Source organism: Chaetura pelagica, unplaced genomic scaffold (genome assembly GCF_000747805.2).
Source record: "Chaetura pelagica isolate M959 unplaced genomic scaffold, ChaPel_1.0 scaffold559, whole genome shotgun sequence".
NCBI classification, from domain to species: domain Eukaryota; kingdom Metazoa; phylum Chordata; class Aves; order Apodiformes; family Apodidae; genus Chaetura; species Chaetura pelagica.
The window spans coordinates 30,796-54,236 of record NW_009970722.1 but is presented as its reverse complement, the minus strand read 5'-3'; the positions used below and the strand labels follow the sequence as shown (position 1 = coordinate 54,236).

Sequence of the window (23,441 nt, the reverse complement as noted above, 5' to 3'; positions counted from 1 at the left end):
CAAAGTCTTCTCTTACAGGCTGGTTTGTTGGTTTAATACTTTGCCCTAGTCTAGACTTAACTTACTGATTTTTTACTACACAAGGAAGTAAAAAAAGTAATTTGAAACTAAGAGAGGCTCACAAGCCAGTAAGTCATTTGCCTGGAGAAGAGGGCATTTTGTCGAAATGGATAAGCCTCCATCTAAGTTCTTACTGCTTCATACTTTACTGCATGTTAACAAATAAAATTAGCAGAATACTCTGTCTTCTACAGAAAATGTCTCAAGAAAATTATGACTTTTGTGCTATATGACTTGTTGGCTGAATGTAATTGCACTTGAGACATTTCAGTGTAGCAGACTGTAGGGAGTGTGCTACAGCATTTCTAGTTGTCTTAGCTGTAGCAAACTACATTATATACATATATACATATATACATAACTGCTAGGTTTATACCAACTATGTCAACAGCAGAATGTGTGCTCTAACATTCAGAACTGCCTGTTCTACAGCTTGTTTTTAAAGAAGTCTGATGCATAAGCTAGTTAAATGTAGGAAATTGTTTTAATTGATAGAATATTTTTCAATTAATAATCTTTGAGCTTTTAGAGCAACTAGGTAGCAAATAGATTGTAAAAATTGAGCTAGTTCCAGTATGTGCCTCCTGTTGTCACAAAGGACTCAAAAGACTAAAAACAAATAAGAAAAATAATCACAAAATATAAGTTTAATTACTACTTCAAAACATTTCAAAAGCAGCCAAGACAGTACTAAAAAAAGGAAAAATCTAGCACTGTAACAAGACTTGAGTACAATATTCTAGAATAGCAACACATCTTTTCATGAGGTTTATAAACAGGATTATCACTAGTTTAGAAAACATCTAACACGATTATTTCTGAAATTAAATTCAGAAGTGTATCCCCTTAGAAGTAAGATTTTTAGAACAGTCACTTAAAGCAGAGAAGCTGAAACATAGGCCTATTTGTTGCTACGTTTAACTTAGTAGTGTTGATGACATAGTAAATTATCAAGTTGATTACTGACATCTACAAATAAAACAGTAGAAAAAGCAACAAATCAAGGTCAGACATCACTTCAAATAAGTTAAAAGCACTTCTGAAATAAGACATGTATACATTTTCATGTAAAGGGCTATGAAACATGAGAAACATGAGAACAGCAAACAAGAATTCTGCATGAAATTAATACACAGCAAAACAGAACGTGGGAGAAGTAAAGCAAATCCCATTAAAAATTAACAAGTAAGATAACAGAGCCATTTGAAAAAAATGTTTGATTCAGATGCAAAACCATTTACCATTTAAGTGCAATGCTGAACTCACAAAATAATGTTCTTTAAACTCTATTCCTAGGCTAAATAAATCTCAAAAATAATACTGATGTTTTTCACTGTACACACGTAGTTCCACAGCATATTGTAATAACATTTGGTACAAACTTGTATAAAGTTGGTGTTTTACTCATTGGTTGCTGGTACAGGATCTTAAAAATTCTGGAAGAGTTTGATGGTAATAAGACAGTTAACAGCCAAAAGAAAAAAAAAAAAAGAAAAAAACATCCATGCCTAAAGTAGTCTGCTTTTCTCAAGGTAAAACACATCAGTTAATACAGCTGTCAGATATGTTCCCTTGCATTAATGCAACAGAAGGTACAGACTAATTTGAAACTACTGTTCCAATGGAACAATCATTACAGCAATAAAAAATATTATTAAAGTCAGTGTTTTGATTTTGCTACTCTGTATTTGCTGCAAAATTAGTGGTGCCAAAGAAGTTGTTATAGAAATAAACTACACCCTTTAGTTCAATCAGTACCCAAGATTTACAGACTCATGACCATATTTCAAAGGTGTGCATTTAAGTTAATTTTAGAAGTATTTATAACTGATACAGTGAAATGAGGTTAGCAATCTGATTCTTCTCAGCAGAAACAAAGACTGTCATAATCTAATAATCCTGTTGTAATACTAATGTATTCAATATCCAAAAAAGAAATATGCTTAAAAGAAAGACAGTCATCAAAACTGGTTCCAACTTATCCATGAAAAGTAAGCCAGATGACTGACCTTACCTTTCAATGAACAGGTTTCCCATCTCACAGGGAATACAATGTATGTAAATGTTATGTGTATGTTAATGTATGTAAAATCCACCATAAAGTAACTGAAATAATTTTTCATAAGGAAAATAATCCTTGATTTTTTTTATGTGGATACATTTTTCAGTTGAAGTATTCAGCAGATTAATCTTTATAAAGCTTGCTCTAAAAATGAAAGACACATCACAATATACTGTATATCACCTTTTCAAAGCCACCAGCCCTCACAAGTCCTAAATTCTTAGTAATTCAGTATGTGTTTTCTAGCTACTCTTTTTTTTTCTATACAATAAATCTTAGCACTAAAAGAGAAGCCATCCAGAAGATAACAGAAGTTTTGTGTCATGTGCTTTATAGAAACGACTGATTGGTTTTAGAAATGCTTAAGGTTCACTTGAATACATTTACAAAGAATCATGAAAGATCTTGAATGTTTTATCAGTCAAAAGGTTCATAAGGAGTACATGTATGCACACTGACAGCAAGTTACAGCTATGAGCAATAGTTCAAGAAACAGATTTAACTTGGTAATCCCATGCACCCCGAATGTAAATTCAGGTAATACACATTTCTTAAAAACCTGTTGTTTGTTTTTTTTTCCCTGTAAGCTGCTCTTAACTGGTTAAAAAGGAGCATGGTACTTCATCAACTGAGAAGAATATGAATGTATCTTATACAGTTAAAATATCTTATAAATACAGTTAAACTGTATAAGCATAAAAGCCAAAACCAGATTCTGACATTAGCTTCACAGAGGTATAAAAGTTAGGACACCTTTGCAACTATTAAAGTGAACCTTGTACTCAGAAGCCCTAACAGCCTTTTCTAGTTAAGTTTACTTCAGAGACACTGTGGGAGACTAGTTCCCTCATCTTGGAAAAGGCATATAGCAGGACAAATAGTGGTGTGATTTTCTGATCTTTGAACCACTGTTCTTTCTTATTTCTGAGTTTTTAACCCATTACAAGAGGAGCTTCATTTATTGAAAGAAACACATAGCAAACTAAGGAGTAACTCACTGTATGTGTGACAAATTAAGTTAAATACATGGTTTGCCAGGAGACCCTCTGAAGGGAAAGATGGATGACAAGCCTGTTTTTATTTCTGCCTGCATGTAGCAAAGTTTGGTCTCTGCTTTTCAGAAAAGCTGTGTATTGGGAAGCTATCATCCCAGGAATTACACCCAAGTTAGAAAAAGGAAGTGGAAATGAGATTTGCAAGCAGCCTCCTGCTAACTCCTAAAGGCAGTTTGGCAAACAAGCATTTGCTGAAACACTCACTAATATTCACGCTAATGAATGTAACAACCACCTGAAATGCCAGCACTCAGAGGAGTTACACACCTGGCAGACACAACATTTTAACAGTTACCCCACAGCACCAGCCGAGTATTTGGAAAACACAAAGCACAACTTCCATTCAGACCAAAACGAGATCAAAAGTCATATCTTTTTCCTGTAATGTAACAAGTAATCAAGTTGAGTAACCACTCAACACATGCAAGTAGTTAGGAAGGCAGTTCAAGCTATTTTCTATGTGTACTGGAGTCTATACTCCACACACTCAAAAAACTTACACTTAAAGAGAGATGCTTGCTTTGGAAGCTACAAATTGTTTCTTGTGTAGGCATCTCTCAATTGGAAGCTACAAATCTGTTTCCTGCGTAGGCATCTCTTAATCTTCACAAAAAGAACTTCATTATCAGAGTGCGCTACAGCAGATGCTGCTCTGACAGCGTTTCTACTGACTCAGCTGTTTCAAGCGATTCTCATGAAAGACAGATGCTGCTTCTGTAGTTTTATCTACTGACTTATACCTTCTTGAGTCTTTTGAGACTTGGAATTACAGAATCTTACATTCTTTTAAATCTCATCTGAGAGAACCTATGGAGAGGGAACAAGAGGCAAGGAATGATTTTTCTTGTTCTGCTTCTTTCCACGGTAGAGAACATGACGTTATTAAAAAAAAAAATGCTAGTGATGTCTGGCCTCATGGAATTTTATGGGAATTTAAGGGACCTTGATAGGGCCAGGAATTCGCACTGCATTTTTCTTTCACAACTGCCACTACAAATATGGAAACTGTTCCCTTTGCTAGCACAACTGTATTTATTCAGCACATATCCTTTATAAAAGGAGGAGACTGGCTGTTTACTTTCATATTCTGATGAAGCTCTATGTCTAGTGGTTAAAAATTCAAGAAAACTTGAGGAAAGGTGATGAATCCCAAGAGGAAGTCCAACCTAGAATTTGAAACGTATGTGTGTCCTGTGTCCCATACGGTTTAGTTACACCCTAGTGTTTTACACAAAATAGTAACTGTCTTATAAATAGCTGAATAAACAATCAGTATTTTGTTTTTAAGCTGGTTTTCCTTTCTTCTTGGGTGGACCTTTGTAGCCTTTGGCCTTTCTTCGCAGGTTTCTCCTATCTACAATTGGTACTTCAACTTCTGCTTCCTCAGAGCTGCTGTCTGCAGCCTGCTCCACTGTTGTCTGCATGGGCTGATCTACCTGCTCAGCAGGCCCTTCTGAGTGCTCTTCCAACTGGGTCTTCTGTCCTTCCTGTCCAGCAGACTGCTGCAAAGAAGCACCCTCAAGTTCAACCACTATCACAGAGCTCTGACTCACTCCTGCCTCCTCATTTGGATCTTCCCCACTGTTTTCAGAAGAAGTTTCTTCTGCTGCTTCACTTACCATAGAGTTAAGCAAACCATTGTCAGAAGGCTCTTCCTTTGGCAGCGATGCAGCTGCATTTTCAGTGGTGGGCTTTTCAGATTGTTGCTGTTCTTCATTGCCCTCCTTCTCTACAGACATAGTTTCTTCGGTCAGCACTTCTGAATCATTTGAATTTAAAACCTGGGGCAGGGGGGCATGAGGGGATGGGTGTCAAAACAACCACAGAGACAATTAATTGCAGATCCAAGAGGCTAAACAACTACTGCCCATAGCTAGCAACCTCAAAGGGTAATTCAGCATTCAGCAGTTTTTAATACTACATGTACCATTAACCAGACTATTTTGTGAACTGCATTCAATATCCAGAGTTGCTCTTCTATTTTCAAACTTAAATTATTCAAAGAATTACTCAGGAACAGTAAAAACATTCTGAAATTAATCTAGGGGAAAAAAAAAGGTTTTTATTTTAGATATTTTGCTAGCATATAACAACCTGCTTTGGCACTATAAACAAAAAACAAAAATAAAAGAAAAATGTGTTCTAGAAGGGTACTTTACCAGTAATTAATGGCTTGAACACTTCATCAGGACAGAATTACTACACAACATAAAGATGTGGCTTTTCACTCATGTGTAAACAATATTTTAATGAGAAACAGCTGTTTCATTACTGCTAAGACAAACTGGAGCTATATATATATATTTCTTTTTGGTATCACATGCACATTAATATATTCTGTGTATGGATTTACATCATCTGGTCTAGTAATTGGTTGTCCCAACAATTCTGTATTATGGTAGGGGCTACTTTCAATCTGTTACTTAATAAAATAAAAACCAGCAAGATATGTACACTCTGAAGGAAAGGTACCTTCACGTTTAGTTTCAGTTCCCTCACCTTCTCTGATACAGTGTCTTCTGACGGTTTTGCTGAGGACTCAGGGATTAATGGAACAAACTGCGTTAAATTTTCTTCTCCTTGACTCTCAGACTGCAATTTTGATTCACCACTTAGAACTTCATTTGCCATCCTCTCTTCAGCCACAACTAAGGTCTTACCGGTTTCTTCTTCTACCTCACCATTAAGAGGTTCAGATGGAGTTTCCTAAAAATGACATTTCTAAATCAAGATTATGCCCAGTCACCACTCCCCAATACTAGTGGGTGTATCTGTGATAAAAATTGGCAACTTAATGAGAAGTAGATAGCTTGGGAACCTAAAAACATGTACTAAGAAGGCAGAGCTCAGTGCAGAGTAGCTAACTTAACCAGTGTATTAGCTTGGTGTTGTCACCTGCACTAAAATTTTTCAAGAGCTTATGCTGTTAGGAGCCCAGGCAAGCAGTTTTTCATGCATCCCACCAGCATACATGCTACAGCCATTCCTTGAACTCAATACAATGTCAGATCCCCTTTCTCACTGATCAATTAGTGAGAACAAAAAAACCCCAGAGGCACCACTAGGCACAATGGATACTCTAGGTTTACGTGAAGAAGTAAGAAGAGCCAACAGTAGTCACTGATGCATAGCAGCTATTGGCTTCTTCAATTAAACTATTTTTTTTTAATATTAAAGATACTGGATCAGATCTTGACCTTACTCCAGTTCTCCAAATACTTAAATAGGAGAAAAAATTCAGAAAATTAGGCTGGTAGACAAGTTAGAAACTTACCTCACTGAAGATTCTATGAAGGGTGTCATTCAAAACAAGTGTAATGGAATATTCCCTGAAACTAATTTATTCTAGCCTTAGCTTCTCAGACATACACTTCAACAAAGCATTGGTACAGAATCAGAGTTGATTAGTTACATGGATCAAGGCAGCAAGTACCATATTTAACAGAAACTGTAGCTGTATTCCAAACTTAACTGCTATCATACCCAGCTCACCTCCTTCTCACTCTTTTTCTCAGGGGGTGACAGATGTAGTTCGGCTTCTGATGCAGACTGGCTCTTATTTTCAATAATTTTTTTCTCATCCTCCTCAGAAGTATTCTCCTCAGGTACTTCTACTAAATCCTCAGGGCTTTCAGATGTATGGGAAGGAAGTTCCAGCCTGCAGCAGGTATTAAAAAATATCTTTTTATCTTTTAAAGTAATATATTTTGGTGATCTCAGCAGGGAAATTAATGACCAATTATAAACTGCTGTATTAGATGCCCACCATGGGAAATAGAAAGAAAATAGAAAACTATGTAAGATCTAAAATGGCTAACTCCTCATTAGCAAAACAAAATAACAACTAGGAAAAATGGCTTTGGAAATTATAAAATAAAGACACCTGTCTCACTTCCACCTTATGGGAATAAATGTCAGAAACTTGTTTTAAGTTGGTTACTTTAAATTTAGAACGCAGTAATCCGTTACACTTGGAAGTTACAAAGGGGTAAGAAAAGAAGCAACTTCTGCCACCCCCACTGTAGAAACAATCAAAAATTAGGGAGTTATTGAAGTAAATATCTTTCTACAATTTTTGAATATACGTACATTAGAAAGACCATGACTAGAAAAAAATTTCAAGGCAATCAAAAAAATATGGCTGAGAAAGGTTCAATCAGCTAGAGATTAAGTTAGCAAATAGCTAAAGATGAAGTTCTGATGCACGTGATGGGTACTAACACTCTCTCAAACATTCAGTTTTCATCTTCGAGATGATACAACTCAGATGAACTGGAAGTATTACAGGCAAACAATGGAGAAAAGTACATCCAACAGATTTGCAGGAGGCTGCTTCATGATCTTACAGTAAAGGCATAATTGGAGGGCTTTATCCCAGGTGCCAATCTTGAGATGAAGGCACTTTATAAGGACAAAGTCTGTGACAGAAGACCCTGTAGAATTGCTGTTGTGCATGGAAGGAGAGAACAAAGCTAACATCCTGCCCTGCTGCCACAAGGATTCCCCTTAGCATTGTTTACAAACACCATGCTACACATCTTGTTCAAAGCAGCAGTGGCACCTGATTAATTTCATTTTGCAAGGTCCAAAGTACTGACGTTCAGTAACAAGCCAGTCCTCTCACATAGCACCCAGCAAACTATTTGCAGTAAAAGGAAAAATAATTTCTCAACCTGTGGTGGCATCAAGCCATGCCATTTGGCCTGTCTGAACTGACTTAGAGCAGCACACTGACAGTGCAGGACAGCAGTGCTGTATCTCTGTAGTTCCACAGAATAATATAAACAAAAAAATTATGCCATATCTCCCTGAAGACTTCAGCTTCATATGAAAAAAAAACACAACAAAACAGAAACAACCACCAACAACTAATTTGGTTAAAGAAAACCTAATGGAACAACTCTTTGGGGGATTTCCTAGAAAACAATCAAGGTAGCCTCAGCTATTCAAAAGAGGTTTTTCAGGTTGTATTGGAGTTTTGTTGGGTTTTTTTGGAAGAGAACAAGAGACTTAGGGGCACAGAGGAGAACAGTGTGTATTTATAATCATACACACACTTATATAGGAGGAAGGGAGTAATGTGTATGAGAGGAAGAAGCAATTTATTTATTTGAAATAGCCTCAGTTCTGTTTTCTGGATGGAAGCCAATGCCAATTAGTACTTCAAGGCCCTGTATTGTAAGAATTGTTATGGTACAACTCTTCACATCCCTATTTAACAATTATTACACAGGATTATTACATCCTATACAGTGGAGAGTAACTTGAGGTTTTCTTGCCAGGATTTAAGTTTGGATATGATGGGTTTAAATTAGAATTTTTCTAAACAAAGGGCTTTACTTTGAAGATGGGTGGTGGTTCCCTTTAACTGTTATTATATAGAGACAACACGCCACTTGTTATGCCACAAAAATCACACAAAGCATTGTGGATGTCCAGCTATATTATCGCAAGAAATCCTGCTGTATGGATACAGATGGTTTTACCTTCATGCAGACTCAGTTAAAACAGAATGCTTTTAGCCCTGTTCCTTGCAGTATCTGCCAAACTTTCACAGAAACTGTATTTTGGTGCAAACATTCTTCAGGTGATGTACCAATTATATCACATCAGGCTTGACTTTTAGCAATTTTAAAATCAAGCAAGTAAAATAAGAAGAAGTACAAAGTAGCACACTGTGAGACACTGATCTACCCAAGCAACAAAACAAGAAAGCAATAAAATACGGGCTCCTCTACCTGCTTTCTGACACAGGAAGAGCATTTTCCGTATTTTCTTGGGAAGTTCCAGGTTCAGGTTCCTGTCTATGTCTTCCTATCCTGGGACGTTTTAAATTACTGCTTCGTGTCCGAAAGAATACAGGAGCTGTATTAGGGTCTTAGGAAAAACAAAACCAAAACAAAATAAATGCAAGTGAACAAATGCAGTGTAAGATCTATGAATAATTTACCCTGTTAGTCTAGTATTTAATTAAAGCAACTCAGTGAAAGTAAGACAGCACGTCATTGTGAAACTTTTTTTCTGAGTACACATGCAAATCATCTTTATCAAGAAAAAACCTTTATCATAACAATTTTTATCTGAAGTCCTCTAAGAGGTTTATGAGTTGAGCTCCACTACCTTAGAGGAATTTATGATTTTATACACTTTGCAATTAATATGCTGAGATTGAAAGCAGTAAAAGAGTCTGCTAACCTATTAATCCACAGTAATTACAATATTGATAATCAAGGTTATTTTTACCTTGAGATGTGCTGGCATGAACATCTGTTGATTCTTTACCTTTTTGAGGGTCAGCCTGTGAAGCAAAAGCAAAGCTAATGTCATTTCAGAAAATTCTGAATTGACTGAAATACCTTAATCTATCCATCTGTGGTTGCACCTTCCTTAAGAACTACTTCATAATAATGATTCTAAGGAAAAGCTGCTAAAATCACTTTCTTTTTAAGATACTTACATATATGTACCTTATCTTTCAACAGATACATTTTAAAAAAATCCTTATTACAAGGACTTTTTTTTTTTGCATTTTACTTCTGGCCTTAACATAAAAGATAAGACTTGAAAACAGCCTGTCATAGAAACAACACTACCGAGTTTTCAAAAAAATTCCATTTATAACAGGTGTCAATGTAATTAAATGCTAGAAGTCTTTTTTTTCCCTGTATAAATCCAAGGGATTACACCACAGCAGCTGACAAAATTTAAGAGGAAAGTTTTATTTTTCTATTTTATTCTATTTCATAGTCCTATTCTTATCATGGCATGCAACAGAATACTGCAGCCTCTGTAAAAAAAGATCAGACAAGGAAAAACAGAACTTAATGATTCAGCAGTAATGCAGGCTGCAAACACAGTCAGCACAAGAGGCTGCTTATGCCAGAGTTCCCTCTCTCTGCAGCTCTTTTTCTCTTGTTCTTCCCCACCATCCCAACTCAGTTGTCAAGAACTTCATACTCTGAAGCTGGTACAAAGTTGTTCACATTAAAATAAAGCTATGCACAGTCCTCTTTCTCAGATGCTGAATGTCATCTAGAAGTGGCAACAACCAGCATCCAGGTGTTCTGCCACCTTTCCAGCCCCACTTCCTGCACTACCCAAGAAGGATGGAAAAAAGTGGCCATATCTACATACTGCTTCTTGAAATAGTTTCAAGTGATTTTTAAATACATGAGAAATTGCAGACTAATGACAAATTACTTTAAGACCCCTTCCAACCCAAACCTTTACATGATTCATTTTAGCATCAAAACACAGAAAATAGGGAGCTCTAACTGGAAGATGAGAATGAAAGTTGGGGAATGTTTTTTCTTGGTGTGGGGAAAGGTGGGATATTCTATTCTGTTTGGTGGTTCAACCATTTCCAAAGCATTACAGAACTGCTTGTAGATAGTGCAGGTGCCAAGAAAAGAACTTCCAGCAACTCTAGTAAGCTATGAGGAGTTGGAGCACTTTGCTATCTACTGTCTCCTTCTTTTAAGAACTACTATCCCTCTGCTATCTTCTCCAAGTATATCCATAGAGCTCTACAACCAAAACGATATCTTTGCATTTTGCTGATATGATCATTATTGGAATCTCAATCTAGAACTCAGTGACCATGCTCAAAATTCTGTTAGAAGTGAAAGACAGCATAAGAATTGTTGGTTCTGGCCATTTAGAGACTAAAAAAAGCACTACTTTGGGACTTTTTTAGTACCTAAACAGTCAACTGAAGAGGCACAACTTTCTGGGAAAAGCCATGGGTTCTGCCAAACTGGTCACGTCTTAATTTAAAGACGTACAAAAAATACAACCTCTTCACTCCACACAATCCAGGACTACTCTTTGAGAACTTGAAATAGAAATATCAAGCAAGCGTAACATACTGTTGATTAAATATACTAATCTGCTCAAATCCTTAATTACTTAAGAAATGTACTCTCTCACAGAAATTACAAACATTTACTGAACATAAAATACAGGTAACTAAAGTCAGAAGAATAGGACAAAATATATTACATGAGTACAGAAAACCAAAAAGCTCTCAAGCTTTTTTAATATATGGGTAATGTGTACCTACAGTTAGATGTGTCTCTAGCTCTGTCTTCTGTCCGCTTGCTTCAGATACTGCTGCAGACTGCTGCAAGCGAACTTTTGCTTGAATAGCCTTGTTTTCTTTCTGTGAGGTCTCTGGTGTTAAGGCTTAAAAGAGGAGACAGGGAAATGGAAAATTATAGTACCTTCATGTAACAATTAACCATTCCAAAGATGATCTCACAGATATCAGGACAAAAAAGTGTATATGTCTTTCTGCTAGTTTCCATAAGCAGTGTTCTTAGAAGTCAGTGTTACAGAGTATTTGTCCAACTCTTACAAAGTGTCAGAAAACAACAAAACATCCATACCTGTCATTTTGAGGTTCTCTCTTTGTATTCTCTGTGTAACAGACCTTCTCTGGAACCAATGCCCTGCTCCCTCCACTTCCCAGAAGAGCGACTTATCCCCAGGGTACTTCTCAAGATACTGCTTACAAGCTGAACATACATAAGAAAACCACTATATTACATATACACTATATATTCAGCTGTACCTCAGTTTTTAAAGCTTATCTGGAAACAAATTAATTTGCAGTCTTCCATCATACACATAAATCACCACAGAAAGAAATATTCAACAAAACAGTTGATCATGAAATAAATATAATGCTGCTTTACCCTACTCCTCAATAAATCGCTTACTCAGGTTAAAACATGTTCCAGTGTTATCTCTAAGCACCCACTTGAGTTTTACACCTTCACTGGTCCCTGTCAAAGACCCAAACCCAGATGGAAGAGCTCTAAGGCAGAGGATACAGCCAGACGATCTGTGCTAATCCATGTTATTATAGGCATTCATGAAAAAAACTCCTTGAGAATGCAAACACATTACCATTGAATGGTTTATCATCCACTCACTGTTCACTTCTGGTTTATTTTCTTAGCTGTTCCTCCACCTCTTTTCTCCCAATACACATACTAAACATTAATGTTGAGACACATGCTTTGATGTTTTTCTGTAGTAACTACAAGGAAAACTACAATTTCTCACTAGAGTCACCACTGATGCATAATCTCAATGGATAAGATCCCTGTTGTACAGTTCCTAGACCAGGGAAATAGATTAGTCATAAAATTCTGCTGCTTGAAGCCTAATAAATCAAATCTAGTTTTAGTAACTGGCCTAAGAGTAGGACAAGCCTTGAGAAACAGGGCGAAGGAAACGTTTCTTGCCTGAATACAGCCTCAGGCAGTATCATTTCCAGAACACGTCATTTCCGAGAGCACATAACCCTCTTGGGTTGCTAATGGAAAAGCCACAGATGTTCTCCTTATGTATTAGAACTGTGACTTCTTATATCCAAGCTAAAACAGCCTAGTAAGTCCATTTGACCACAAGTTCTGAGAAAGCATGAATTAAGTGACCTTGTGAAGCTTAAGACAGAGCAAGAAAAAGGTACAAAGAAGATATATTACACACAGAAATGCCTCAGCCCATTCTGGAAGCTTAAAGGGAACACAGTGGAAAACTCTGCAGTAGTAGAAAGCCAACAAAGATCCAAAACTCTAATCTCATGTAGGGGATTAAAAACTAATCACAAACTACTTCACCATCTTAAGCAAGTCAGCCTTTCTAACCTTTACTGAAGAGCAGAGCTTCTAATAAAAGAACTGAGGATGCAACCACAAACATAGAGCTTGAATGACAGGACTCACTGGTACATGTAAAGAAAGCACAGGGAAGCACAGAAGAGTAATATAAAGAGCTTACCAGCGTACATGAAAGATGACAGTGGGTACCTTAGGCCAAGATTTTCTTCATTAAAGGAATCCACAAAGTCTTCCAACATGATTAGCCCTGAGTCTTTTCCACGATGTTCCTTTCTTACAAATATTGTGTCAAGCACAGGCAGCTTGTATCTTTGAGCACAGTAAGAGCCATAAACACTTCCTGAAATAATAAGAGGGGAAAAATATCCATCAGTTCTTCAGCATTGACATGCTGCAGCATGTATTTTTAACTATTCAAATCAAGACTTATAATCTATAAAAATTATACCAAACTCAATAATTGTAAGTCATGTAATTGTATAATAATAATGTATAATGTTCATTAAAAATAAATAGTTGCTATCCACCATTCATTGGCTTTTTGGGTAAGCTTCGTTATGTTGTCAAGATACACCAATAGATCAATATGTTAGTAAAAGTCTGTAATACCTGAAAAGAATACCAGAAATAAGAGAGGAAAGGCTCACTTTGAAATCTCACTATATAATTCCATAGGAAATCTATACTAAAAATGAAACTGAAGGAAGGATGAAGGAAAAGGAGACAATAAAATTATTGAATTGCACTTTCATGGAGATTACATCACTCCTCTAGACAAATATGAAGACTACAATTCAGCTCTTGTTTAAAGACTAAAACAATTCCAATTTTTTAAATAAAACCACAGATAATTCTAGGACACTTTACATTGGAATTCTCCCGTAAACACCATGTTATCCGTAATTAAACAAAGATAAAACAGACTGTCACAACACACAGGTGCTTCAGTATGAAAGGGTAGCTATGGACTCAGCAACAAAGGGATGCCATAAAATGGCAGTAAGATAGCCCATTAATTATCCAATCCATTTCAGGGTCTCAATTTGAAAGCCACTGAACTATGCTAAAAATTTGTCCTTTCCTCTAACAAAACCAGAGATGAACACAGTTGTCTATACAACATGTCCTTCTTGCACCCTTGTATATTTTTAAGACCAATGAACATATTTACCTACATTTTCCAAGCAAACAAAACATGGGCAGAAAGGGTACATCACTTGGATACCTTGAGGAATATCAGTCAAGCTCCACTACTCTTTCCTAACCATGTTTCCAGAGCTATCTTTCTGCTCAATTTGCAGAATAAAACACACAACCATCAGGGATGAAATTATTATGTCTAAAAAGATTAGCCTTCAGTGTTTGCTAACTAAGGACAAGTATATGAGAGGGCCTCATGAGACTACAAGGAGTGTTAAGTATAGCAAAACTTCACAGTGCCACATCACATCAGGAAGTACCCCCATTCTAGACTAAAAGCATAATCACTACTTTTGATTTCTAGCTTTATAAGGCCACAACAAAAAACACTGCAACATAAATACTACTTTGTGACCACCACACCACAGCAATTTTAACATTAAAAATAATATTGAGACTTATACAAACTGTGCAATGCCTAATCTCCTTAAGGAAAAAAAGAACACAAAAAACCCACAGAAACCCATGCACAAAAAGATAACGACAATCAGAACAAGTTAGCCAGTAACTTTCTTATCTTGACTGCCAGACCAGAAAGGTCGCAGAAAGTGCCCCAAACAGTTTTGGTTGTTTGTTTTTTGTTGTTGGTGTTTTTTTTACAGTTTGCAAAGATAGATATATAGATATATATACACATATACCTATGTATGTATGATAGATGGGGTAAGTCTCCAGCAAGCCTCCAGTATCATAATTAATCCTGAATTAGTTAAGTCCTTCCAGAGACAAAAGAATATAAGGCTGTTGCTCCTTGATCCAAACATTAGTATTCTACAAAATGCTATCAGTGTGCTAAACAGCCTATCCAAACACTATTTTTTTCAGCAAAAAAAGAAAAACACAAATTCCAAAGTAACTATAGGAAATCACAATGTTTTAGAAAAAAAACAAAACACAACAGAAAGTCCGTAATGTTAATAGCATAAATCTGCCAGCTCAGTTTTAATCTCCGAGGGAATGCATGTGTGGAAGGAAAGGGAATCTCTTTGTTATCACTAGCAGTAGCTGAATCTTATGCCTGTGAGAAAAGTTCTTACGCTGTTATGCTGCAAGATGTTTAAGTCATAATGGCATCTGATTCTACAATAATTTCAGACAAAAGGAATTTTGCACTCTGGATCTACGTCAAAAAAAAAAAAAACACTAAAAAAACAAGCACAGCCCAATCCAACCATAAACAACTTGCTCTTCAGAAAAAGAAAAAATCTTTGGGGTATACTTCTTTTATACAGTTTTAAATGTGTTTTGTAGAATATGAATAAACCTAAAAACTTAGATTGCTGAAGCACATAAGCCAGACATTTTACAGGAATCTGACCTCTTATGACTTCAGGAAAACACCTACTTCATTAGGCCTGCAAGGCTTGTAAAGTCTTCTAAATAAAATATTCTTCAAATAAGCTCTTTATCTCCTCCCTCTTCTCCCCTAAATCCCACAATACTCAAGTGTTTTACCTGTAGGTTTAACAGAATAGAACCCAACAGCCTCTCCTTTTTTCCACATGATCTTAGCATAGTCACTGCTACCATGACAGAGAAAAGGGACCTCATTTTCCTCCATTTCTTGCTTCCGGTAGATAATTCGATTCAGAACATAGAGAACAACCCTCTCTCCAAGAGACTTCACCTAAGGAAATACAGAAGAATATTTTAGAAGACTGGTCAGATTAGTTAATATCACATATCAGGACCTTATTTTTCAAAGTTGCCAGTTAACACAGCTGCAGATGGAGTCAAGAGAAGCTGCAAGCACTAAAGCAGGATGAAGCTCTGGGGTTTGAGGGCATGGAGATGCTTGGAAGCATAAACCACTACCATAGACAGAGGGTATATCACTACTTCAGTGCCACTCCTAATCCAATGGGTAAAAGCTGAAAGAAGTGCTGGGAGTGGGGAAGTAGGGGAAGTTTTTTATTTTGACTCAAAATAACTTTTGGATTTAAGAAACATTCACTAAGCACAATAGCAATACACCAGGCTCACACTTCACAGGCTAGCAGGTAAGTAGAGTCTTAGAAATTGAGCCTCGCAGTTTAGCAAGACTTGGCATACTCATTCACTGCTGAGAGAGTGGTAGACAACAGGACATGATGCAGTGGAAGAACTAGTTGCAACAGTTTCTGTGGCATGAAACAAGCAACTCAAAATCCTTTTGTCAGTCATACAGGGTTCCTTTTACAAGCAAAATTTAAAATTCACCACTATCCCTATCCACTGGGAAGGAAGAATGTCCAGAGTCTCCGCTACCTCACCAGTAAAAGATTTGGCTTTCCCAATTTAATTGCCATTCTACCATTAAGAAGCACATGCAAACAAGGTTTCTTATCAAATTCTCTACAGTAAATTTTAAAAACTCACAAAAAACAGAGATGAGTGCCCAGATTTCATGAGCATATATAAATTATACTGCTCAAAAAACCCAAGGATTTCCAGTTTTGGAAAAAAAAAACACCCCCAGAAGTCCATGCTACGTAGGTGTCACTAACAGTACCAAAGGTCAGCAATGAGGAACATATCAGACACCAGGCAACTTACTTTCCAAACCTCATGGTTTGCTACAGCAAGCCACCAGCTCCAACTTGCTTCTATCAAAGGGTTCCCAACAATATTTTTAGCTTGCTAGTCTCCTGGTAAGACCAACAGGTTCAGCTGCTATGGTCCAATGAACCACTCTACTAAGATGCTTCCACAGAACCAGACATACAACATTGTAAGAATACAGAAAAAAACCTCTAAACATCATCAGTATCTATATAGTTCACACATGAAGCTACTGTACAAGAGTCACGCTTGCTCCAAACACTATTTTCACAACAAACTTCCCTTCTTTTTTGTGCCTATTCCTCTAATCCCACTGACCTTGCTTTTGATGTGAGACAGACAGTTAACTTTTGAATGAAATGAAAACATGAAACATCTCACACATTAGCCATTTGCTATTGCTTGTCATTACCTTGAAGGATAAAAAAAATTTCTAGGTGAATGCTAGAGTGCTTTACCTGATGAAGTCCCTGTCTACCAGGGACAGATGTTCTCACAATGTCATCAATTGACCACCACTGTTCAGCAAGATACAGGGCTACAGCTTGAAAGAAACAAGGGGAAATAAAAAAGTTAGCGATTCTTAACATTCCAAAAGAAACATACTCATTAAAGCTGCTAAACAATTAAGAATAAAAATGTAGTAACAAAGTTAAGCATCTTCTAGTTGGCACTGTACTAACACAGTCCTTATTACACAAGCCAAATAAATGTGATGATATACACCCCCCAGTATGTGATGCTCCCTAGTCCATTATTTGCTTGAAAACTGAGAACAATAAAACCAAATGTAGGTTTTCTACAGTATGACATACAGAAACTGTTGTTCAGACATAACCACTACCCTCCACCATTATGCTCTAGAACCTTCTTCCACTAAAAAGTGCACCTGCCAAGGAGTTTCAGTCGCACATATTTTGGTTTGGGGTTGCTAATTGATATTGAAACTGTGCAAGTTTTAGGGAGTCAGATGAATGAAAAAAGGCTAATGGACATGTGATTGGCAGTCAGAAGTCTGATCTATGGGCATTTGTGACAAACTTGGAGATCATATACATGGAATTAAATGGAAAGAGAAGGCAACATGGAGGACTGGAAGGAAAAAGGGAAAAGGAGAAAAATCCACCCAAAACAGTAAGATGTCACCTTAGCTAGGGCTATGTTAGGACTTGAAGCTAGAGACAAATTTACACTTGAAGATGACCGATCACTGCTAATAAAGAATATCTAAAACCACAGGCAGATTAACAGATTCTATGAATGCTCAATTAATTTATTTTGGACAGGTGAGATGTACATAATAAGACCAAGAGACACATGTTGTACTTGAGATTCAGATAAGCACCATGTTATTTTGCTACACATCTTTTGCATCCAACAGATCCAGTTCTACTCTGACAACCATGCAATGTTCTGTCACTTGTATATATGACTGGACAACAAAAATATTAGTATGAGAACAAGAATACAGTGAAAAACAAATGCACAAGTGGCAAAGTTATGATCTACATCAGCATGCAATGAGCAAGGGCCTGGTCACATGTTTGTCACAGTAAAAGAAACAGCAACAGAGATTAAAAGTTTAAAATGAAACCTGTGAGCAAATCCCCTGGTGCAAACAAAGCAAGAACTTTGTGTGTCTGCTCTTCACCGTAAAGAGGAACGAAGCCCACGGTTGGCAAGATAATAGGAATCTGAAACAAGAGTGTACAATACTTCAATAAACTCTTGCTAAAACGTTAGCAAAATACATAGAGAATGTTTAGCAGAGTAAGCAAGATAGATGTTGAAAACCAAGAGCTTAACAGTTAACGGTAAAGGACAAGCATCAGACCCCAGCCCTTACTTTAGATATATCTTCCTAAAGACAAGACTAGATTATAAAGAGCTCTGACTCATCCTCTGGCATTTTTAGTGACAGTAGTTTATACTGCTACATCTCTGCTGTCAGCAGTTTGCATTTATGTGCACAAGTGAAGTAAGGTGTGCAGAGACAGAAATACGTTCATTTCAACTGCCCCAGCTATGCAAGCTGTCAAAATCTACATAAAGAGGAAGGCAGTTAAGCACAGAAACCAACAGGCACACTGAAGCTGCTATTTGTTAACCTCAGCCCGATTGTGCTAAGATGGGAAAGCTGGATTCAAAAGCATTTTCTTCTCTTAAATCGTATGTATTTTAGAAATTCCAAAGTTGGCTCCTTGATTTCCCCCCGGCAACAACATGAGAAGGGTCAAATCACTCTACCTTTCAGAAGCTGGGTAACACTGTGAAAACGCATTCTAATACATAAATTCATGCTTTTGATACTTAAATAATGCATAAAAACTAAAGAGATGTTAACGGTATTGTAAATAGACTTGCTTACCCAATTTAATACAATTATGATATGCTATGCCACAATCGACGATATTAATACAAACATATGGGCATATAGCACCTGCAGAAACACAGGAAAGTACTCAAGATTCTGCTTCTGCCAAGGAATCTGCAGCAATGACTTTTTGCTCCCACAGAGAATCCTCTCAGCTCACATATTTTTCATTCAAGATACACACTCTTGCTTTTATTGGTACTAGTTTTAACAGCAATGTTCTTCTAGACAGAACCAACAGGGTCCAACTTACCACACAAGGGACAAATGTTAAAAACATGAAGTGTCACAGTCTCTACTAGAACTCCCAATAAGAACTGTGACTATTTCAAATAAAAAGAAAAAAATTGTATCTGAAATTACTGAAACTTGCTGATAAAGAATTAAGGCCAGCCACGAAGAACACTGGAGGACTAAGATACAAAGAGTCAGTTAGCTTCAGTAAATAATGAACCCCACAGTTATGATAGATTTTTGTGGCTGTGTGAGGTAGTGCTTTTTAGATCTCATTAGTTGAGACTTCCAGTTTTTAAAAAAATTACTTAATCAGATCTATTGTCTAGAAGTAGCAAATAGTTCCTGATGCTCAGATTTAAATCCAACTACAGAATGAAGAAAAAGTAGAGTTTAGTACACAAACAGGAATTTTGAAAATACAAAAGCTTTGCTAAAATAGTCTTGCGATTCAGTAGTTATGAACTGGATTTTTAAAATCTTTTAAATCTACAAACATATCAAGAAAACGGAGACTAAGATAGTTCTTACTTTGCCATGGCCTGGCAGTGAAAAGAATTCAGGATGCTCTGGATCCCCACTCTGAAGGTCAGACAAGTAGCTCTCTGATGACTTCTCCAAGTCCTCATGACTGCAGTCGTTCAATATATCCACAGGGAATGGCATCCTCTTAAGAAATAACACAAAGAAACATTTTTACTGTGGGTAGTTTAAGACATACTATGCACATTTCGTCATGTTTTTACTAAACATATAACTAAGACTGTTGAACAACTCTGCACCCCCTCCACACTGCCTCCTCTCCTGCACTGCTCTCTAGATCCAAGCCAGAAAGGAAAAATGCTCCAGACATTTAATTAGGATGATGCCTGTTAACACCTATTCTGTAAAACAATACATGAACCCCACCTATTTTTATAAGCAAAAAAGGATTAATTGAGCAATAGATCCCCCGAGACTCAAAAGTGACAGACTTCCAAGATACAAGTCCATGCAGCAGCACATACACAACAGACCACCTGCTGACTTGCAGTGGCAAGCTGATACACCTCCCTGCCAGATAATGCTTTGAGGTCACACATAAAGCATTAAGTGGCCAGTCAAATAAAGAGTAAACAGTTCAAAAGATAACAAGAAAGAGAAGTTAATTTATTTTGGAGACTTTGCATTTAAATCCATCCTTGAAGAAACCAAAGCATTGCTCAGAACTTGTCTCAGCAACTGGCCAGCTAATGTGCCTACCAGCTGATGTTTCCAAGAGCATTTCAGCTGCAAAGAGGAGTTAAAAACCCGAGGCCACAACAAACTAAAAAGACAGTTTAAGGAAGAGAAAAGACAAAAACTAAAGCCCTGAAGACCAACAATTCCTTGAAAACGCTTAGATTTAAATTTGCTTTGTCAAAGTGGTGTCAAGAAGTTGAACAACAGCTCCTGGAATTCCACTGAGTTTTCTTCTGCTAAGGATTGTCAGGGTGTATAAGCCATACACAGAAACAGATCCCTCAGCTCCCTTCAAGCTGCAGTGCAAACGTTCATTAAGTATGAACTACAAGTTCATGAGCACCTAAACACTGGAGTCCCTCAACCTGCCTTGCTCAGTTTCCAGGAACTCATCACCCAACACTCAAAACCAGAAAGCTTTCCACAGAGGATGTGCGATTCCTGGCTTCCACTAAGCAGTCTTAAAAAATATTTTTATATTAAATCCAAATTTCCAATGATTTTTTTCCTTAGCTCCAGCCTCTTTTCTTTTTAATCTATCATCAAGTGTTCCACTGACATAGGTAAATCAAATGCAAAAGAAGTTTTTATTTTAATTCACCCAGTAGCAATTAAAAAAAATCTGCATTTATGTAATATTACTACGTTGCATGAAAAGATTGTTAGCATTTTAAGATAGCTCCTGAAACACAAAGAGACACTGTTTAGGAAAGAGATTCTGATATCTGTTGCAAGTTTGTACAGAACTGGGTGCTTGGTGCCTTCACACAAATTGAGCATACTAAACGAGATTTTTCATGACATATTTATACACAAAACTATAGTTAGTAAGCTTCGAGTCCATTCTCTTTACAGTGATTGGTTAGTTACTTACATATAGTGACATCACTATTTCTACTATCACACACGTTCAGGAAAAGGGTCTTCACCTGGGCAGGGGTCTTTTTGAACTGGCAGTGTGATTTTTAGCATTATAATTACATTATAACGAGCTAAGTTCACCTGAAGACCACAGCGTCACAACTCCTACATCTTCAACTGCTCAAGACTGTTCTAGCTACCAGTCTTACTAATTCATGTCTTCTTTATGACTTCCTGCATTCTTTAGGTCCAATTATTCATATAAACCTCAAGTCTTCTCTGCCAAGTTGGTGATTCACATGAGACACTCTCTAAACCTCTTGATTAATTGCCTTATTCAAGGCCTAGTTACAGCAGGATATCCTTGCTCAGTGCTGGCTGTGGTACTAATTGTGTGCCTCTCTGACTGCAATCTGAACTCATATATATACAGAGTACATCTTGCACAAAATAACCACATCATTCTGAATTTTGGAGTTATTTTCCAACAAGATGAGGCTGCTCTTTCTACAAAAGAGGGGGGTTTTCTGTTAAAATTGAAAAACAAACTTGGACATGACTTCTCTGGCATTTATAACTGCTAGCTGTAATGCTTTTGCTGATGGAAACACTGATGCTTTTCATGAATGCTATTGTTTAGATATACACACGCATTCCCCACGGCATTTTTTTCTTTCAAATTCAACTCATTCCTTCCCCTTATTGGTATTTTCTCTTGCCTTCTCTTTCAGTCTCTCACATTCCTCCTGCTATTGCCCGTAGCCCCTTTCAGATGCATCTCTTAATACTGACCGGAAAAGGGGAAACACAGCCTCCAGTTTTATAAAGGGAAGAAAATAAGACCTGGGGAACTACAGGCCAGTCAGCCTCACCTCTGTGCCCAGCAGCATTGTGGAGCAGATGCTCCTGGAAACTATGCTAAGGCACACGGGTAATAAGGAGGTGATTGGTCACAGCCAACATGGTTTCACTAGCCAAGAAACAAATTTGGTCGCCTTCTATGATGAGGCTACAGTGCTGGTGAACAAGGGAAGAACAACCAATGTATTCTACCTGGACTTGCGCACAGCATTTGACACTGTTCTACATGGCATCCTTGTCTCTAAATTTGAGAGATACAGATTCTATGAATGGACCACTTAGTGGGTAAGGAATTGCCTGGATGGTCACAATCAAAGAGTTGCAGTCAACAGCTCCATTTCCAAGTGGAGACCAGTGACAAGTGGTGATGCTCAGGGTGCAGTTTTGGGACCAGCACTGTTTAACATACATCTTTGTTGGTGATATGGACAGTGGCACTGAGTGCACACTCAGCAAGTTTGCCAGTGACACCAAGCAGTGTGGAGTGATTGATGTGCAATCACTCACGTGATTCACGTAGGAAGGGATGCCACCCAGAGGGATCTTAACAGGCTTGAGGTGCACCCAAGCAAACCTGCATGAAGTTCAACAAGGCCAAGTGCAAGGTCCTGCATACGGGTTGGGGCAATCTCAAGCACAAACACAGGCTGGGAGGAGAATGGATTGAGAGCAGCCCTGAGGAAAAGGATTTGGAAGTGTTGTTTGAGATGCTCAACATCAGCCAGCAACGTGTGATGAAAGTAAAGTGCCCCACTGCAATCTACAGCAGAGCACAAAGAAACCATTCAAATATCCAAAACCCAAGCATCTTCCTTTTGAAAGGCAAAGTAACCTAAGAAAGACAAACCAAATGGCTTCCCATCATAGTAAATTAATACATTTCCCTTGCATAAGCACAATTGATTTGTCAATGTCTTTAACAAACAAAAATAGAGATGGCTACACAACTAGCCAGTTTCTAGTAAGGCAGGATAGAGAAAAAGGCAAAGAGAAAATGGCTTTTCAGTTTTCTCTGTCTGACAAAAGCATTACACGTTTTTATCTGCAAAAGCAGCCAGCACAGCCCAGGTCTCTGCCACACAGTCCCTCATGCCTGATTTTGTAACTCTAAGCCTCCATGTGTTGCGTGATGGTAAAACTGTCAGGTCAAATCCTTGTCACGCACTGCAGGACCGTGCTTTGCTCATGGGATACCACTCCAATTGGTTAGCAAACAGTCAGGCTCACCAAGCACACTCAATGCTGCCTGAAGCAACCAAACTCATCACGTGTACTAGTAGTGTGTGTTTAGAGGGTGAGTATAAAATTTATTTTTTGAATGACGCAAATTATGCTTTTCATGT

General features: G+C 37.4%; 1 protein-coding gene across 1 annotated transcript; it reads right to left on the bottom strand.

Moving 5' to 3' along the window:
- Window positions 1–4,460: 4,460 nt before the first annotated feature.
- On the bottom strand, window positions 4,461–19,821 carry FAM169A (family with sequence similarity 169, member A). Its single transcript, XM_010006377.1, has 12 exons — window positions 19,687–19,821; window positions 18,142–18,241; window positions 17,006–17,091; window positions 15,449–15,633; window positions 12,967–13,142; window positions 11,565–11,693; window positions 11,240–11,361; window positions 9,421–9,475; window positions 8,916–9,054; window positions 6,670–6,835; window positions 5,677–5,883; window positions 4,461–4,958 (listed from the first exon to the last, which is right to left on the bottom strand). The coding sequence occupies exons 1-12, from the start codon at window positions 19,819–19,821 to the stop codon at window positions 4,461–4,463; spliced, it is 1,998 nt and encodes a 665-aa protein (XP_010004679.1).
- Between the last annotated feature and the right edge of the window lie 3,620 nt (window positions 19,822–23,441).

Excerpts from the sequence above, each read along its gene's own strand:
- FAM169A (XM_010006377.1), bottom strand. The coding sequence starts at position 19,821 with ATGCCATTCCCTGTGGATATATTGAACGACTGCAGTCATGAGGACTTG. Across the intron at positions 15,634-17,005 it reads GTAGACAGGGACTTCATCAG|GTGAAGTCTCTTGGAGAGAG; the intron begins GTAAAGCACTCT and ends GTATTTCCTTAG. Across the intron at positions 11,694-12,966 it reads GTCATCTTTCATGTACGCTG|CTTGTAAGCAGTATCTTGAG; the intron begins GTAAGCTCTTTA and ends ATGTATGTTCAG.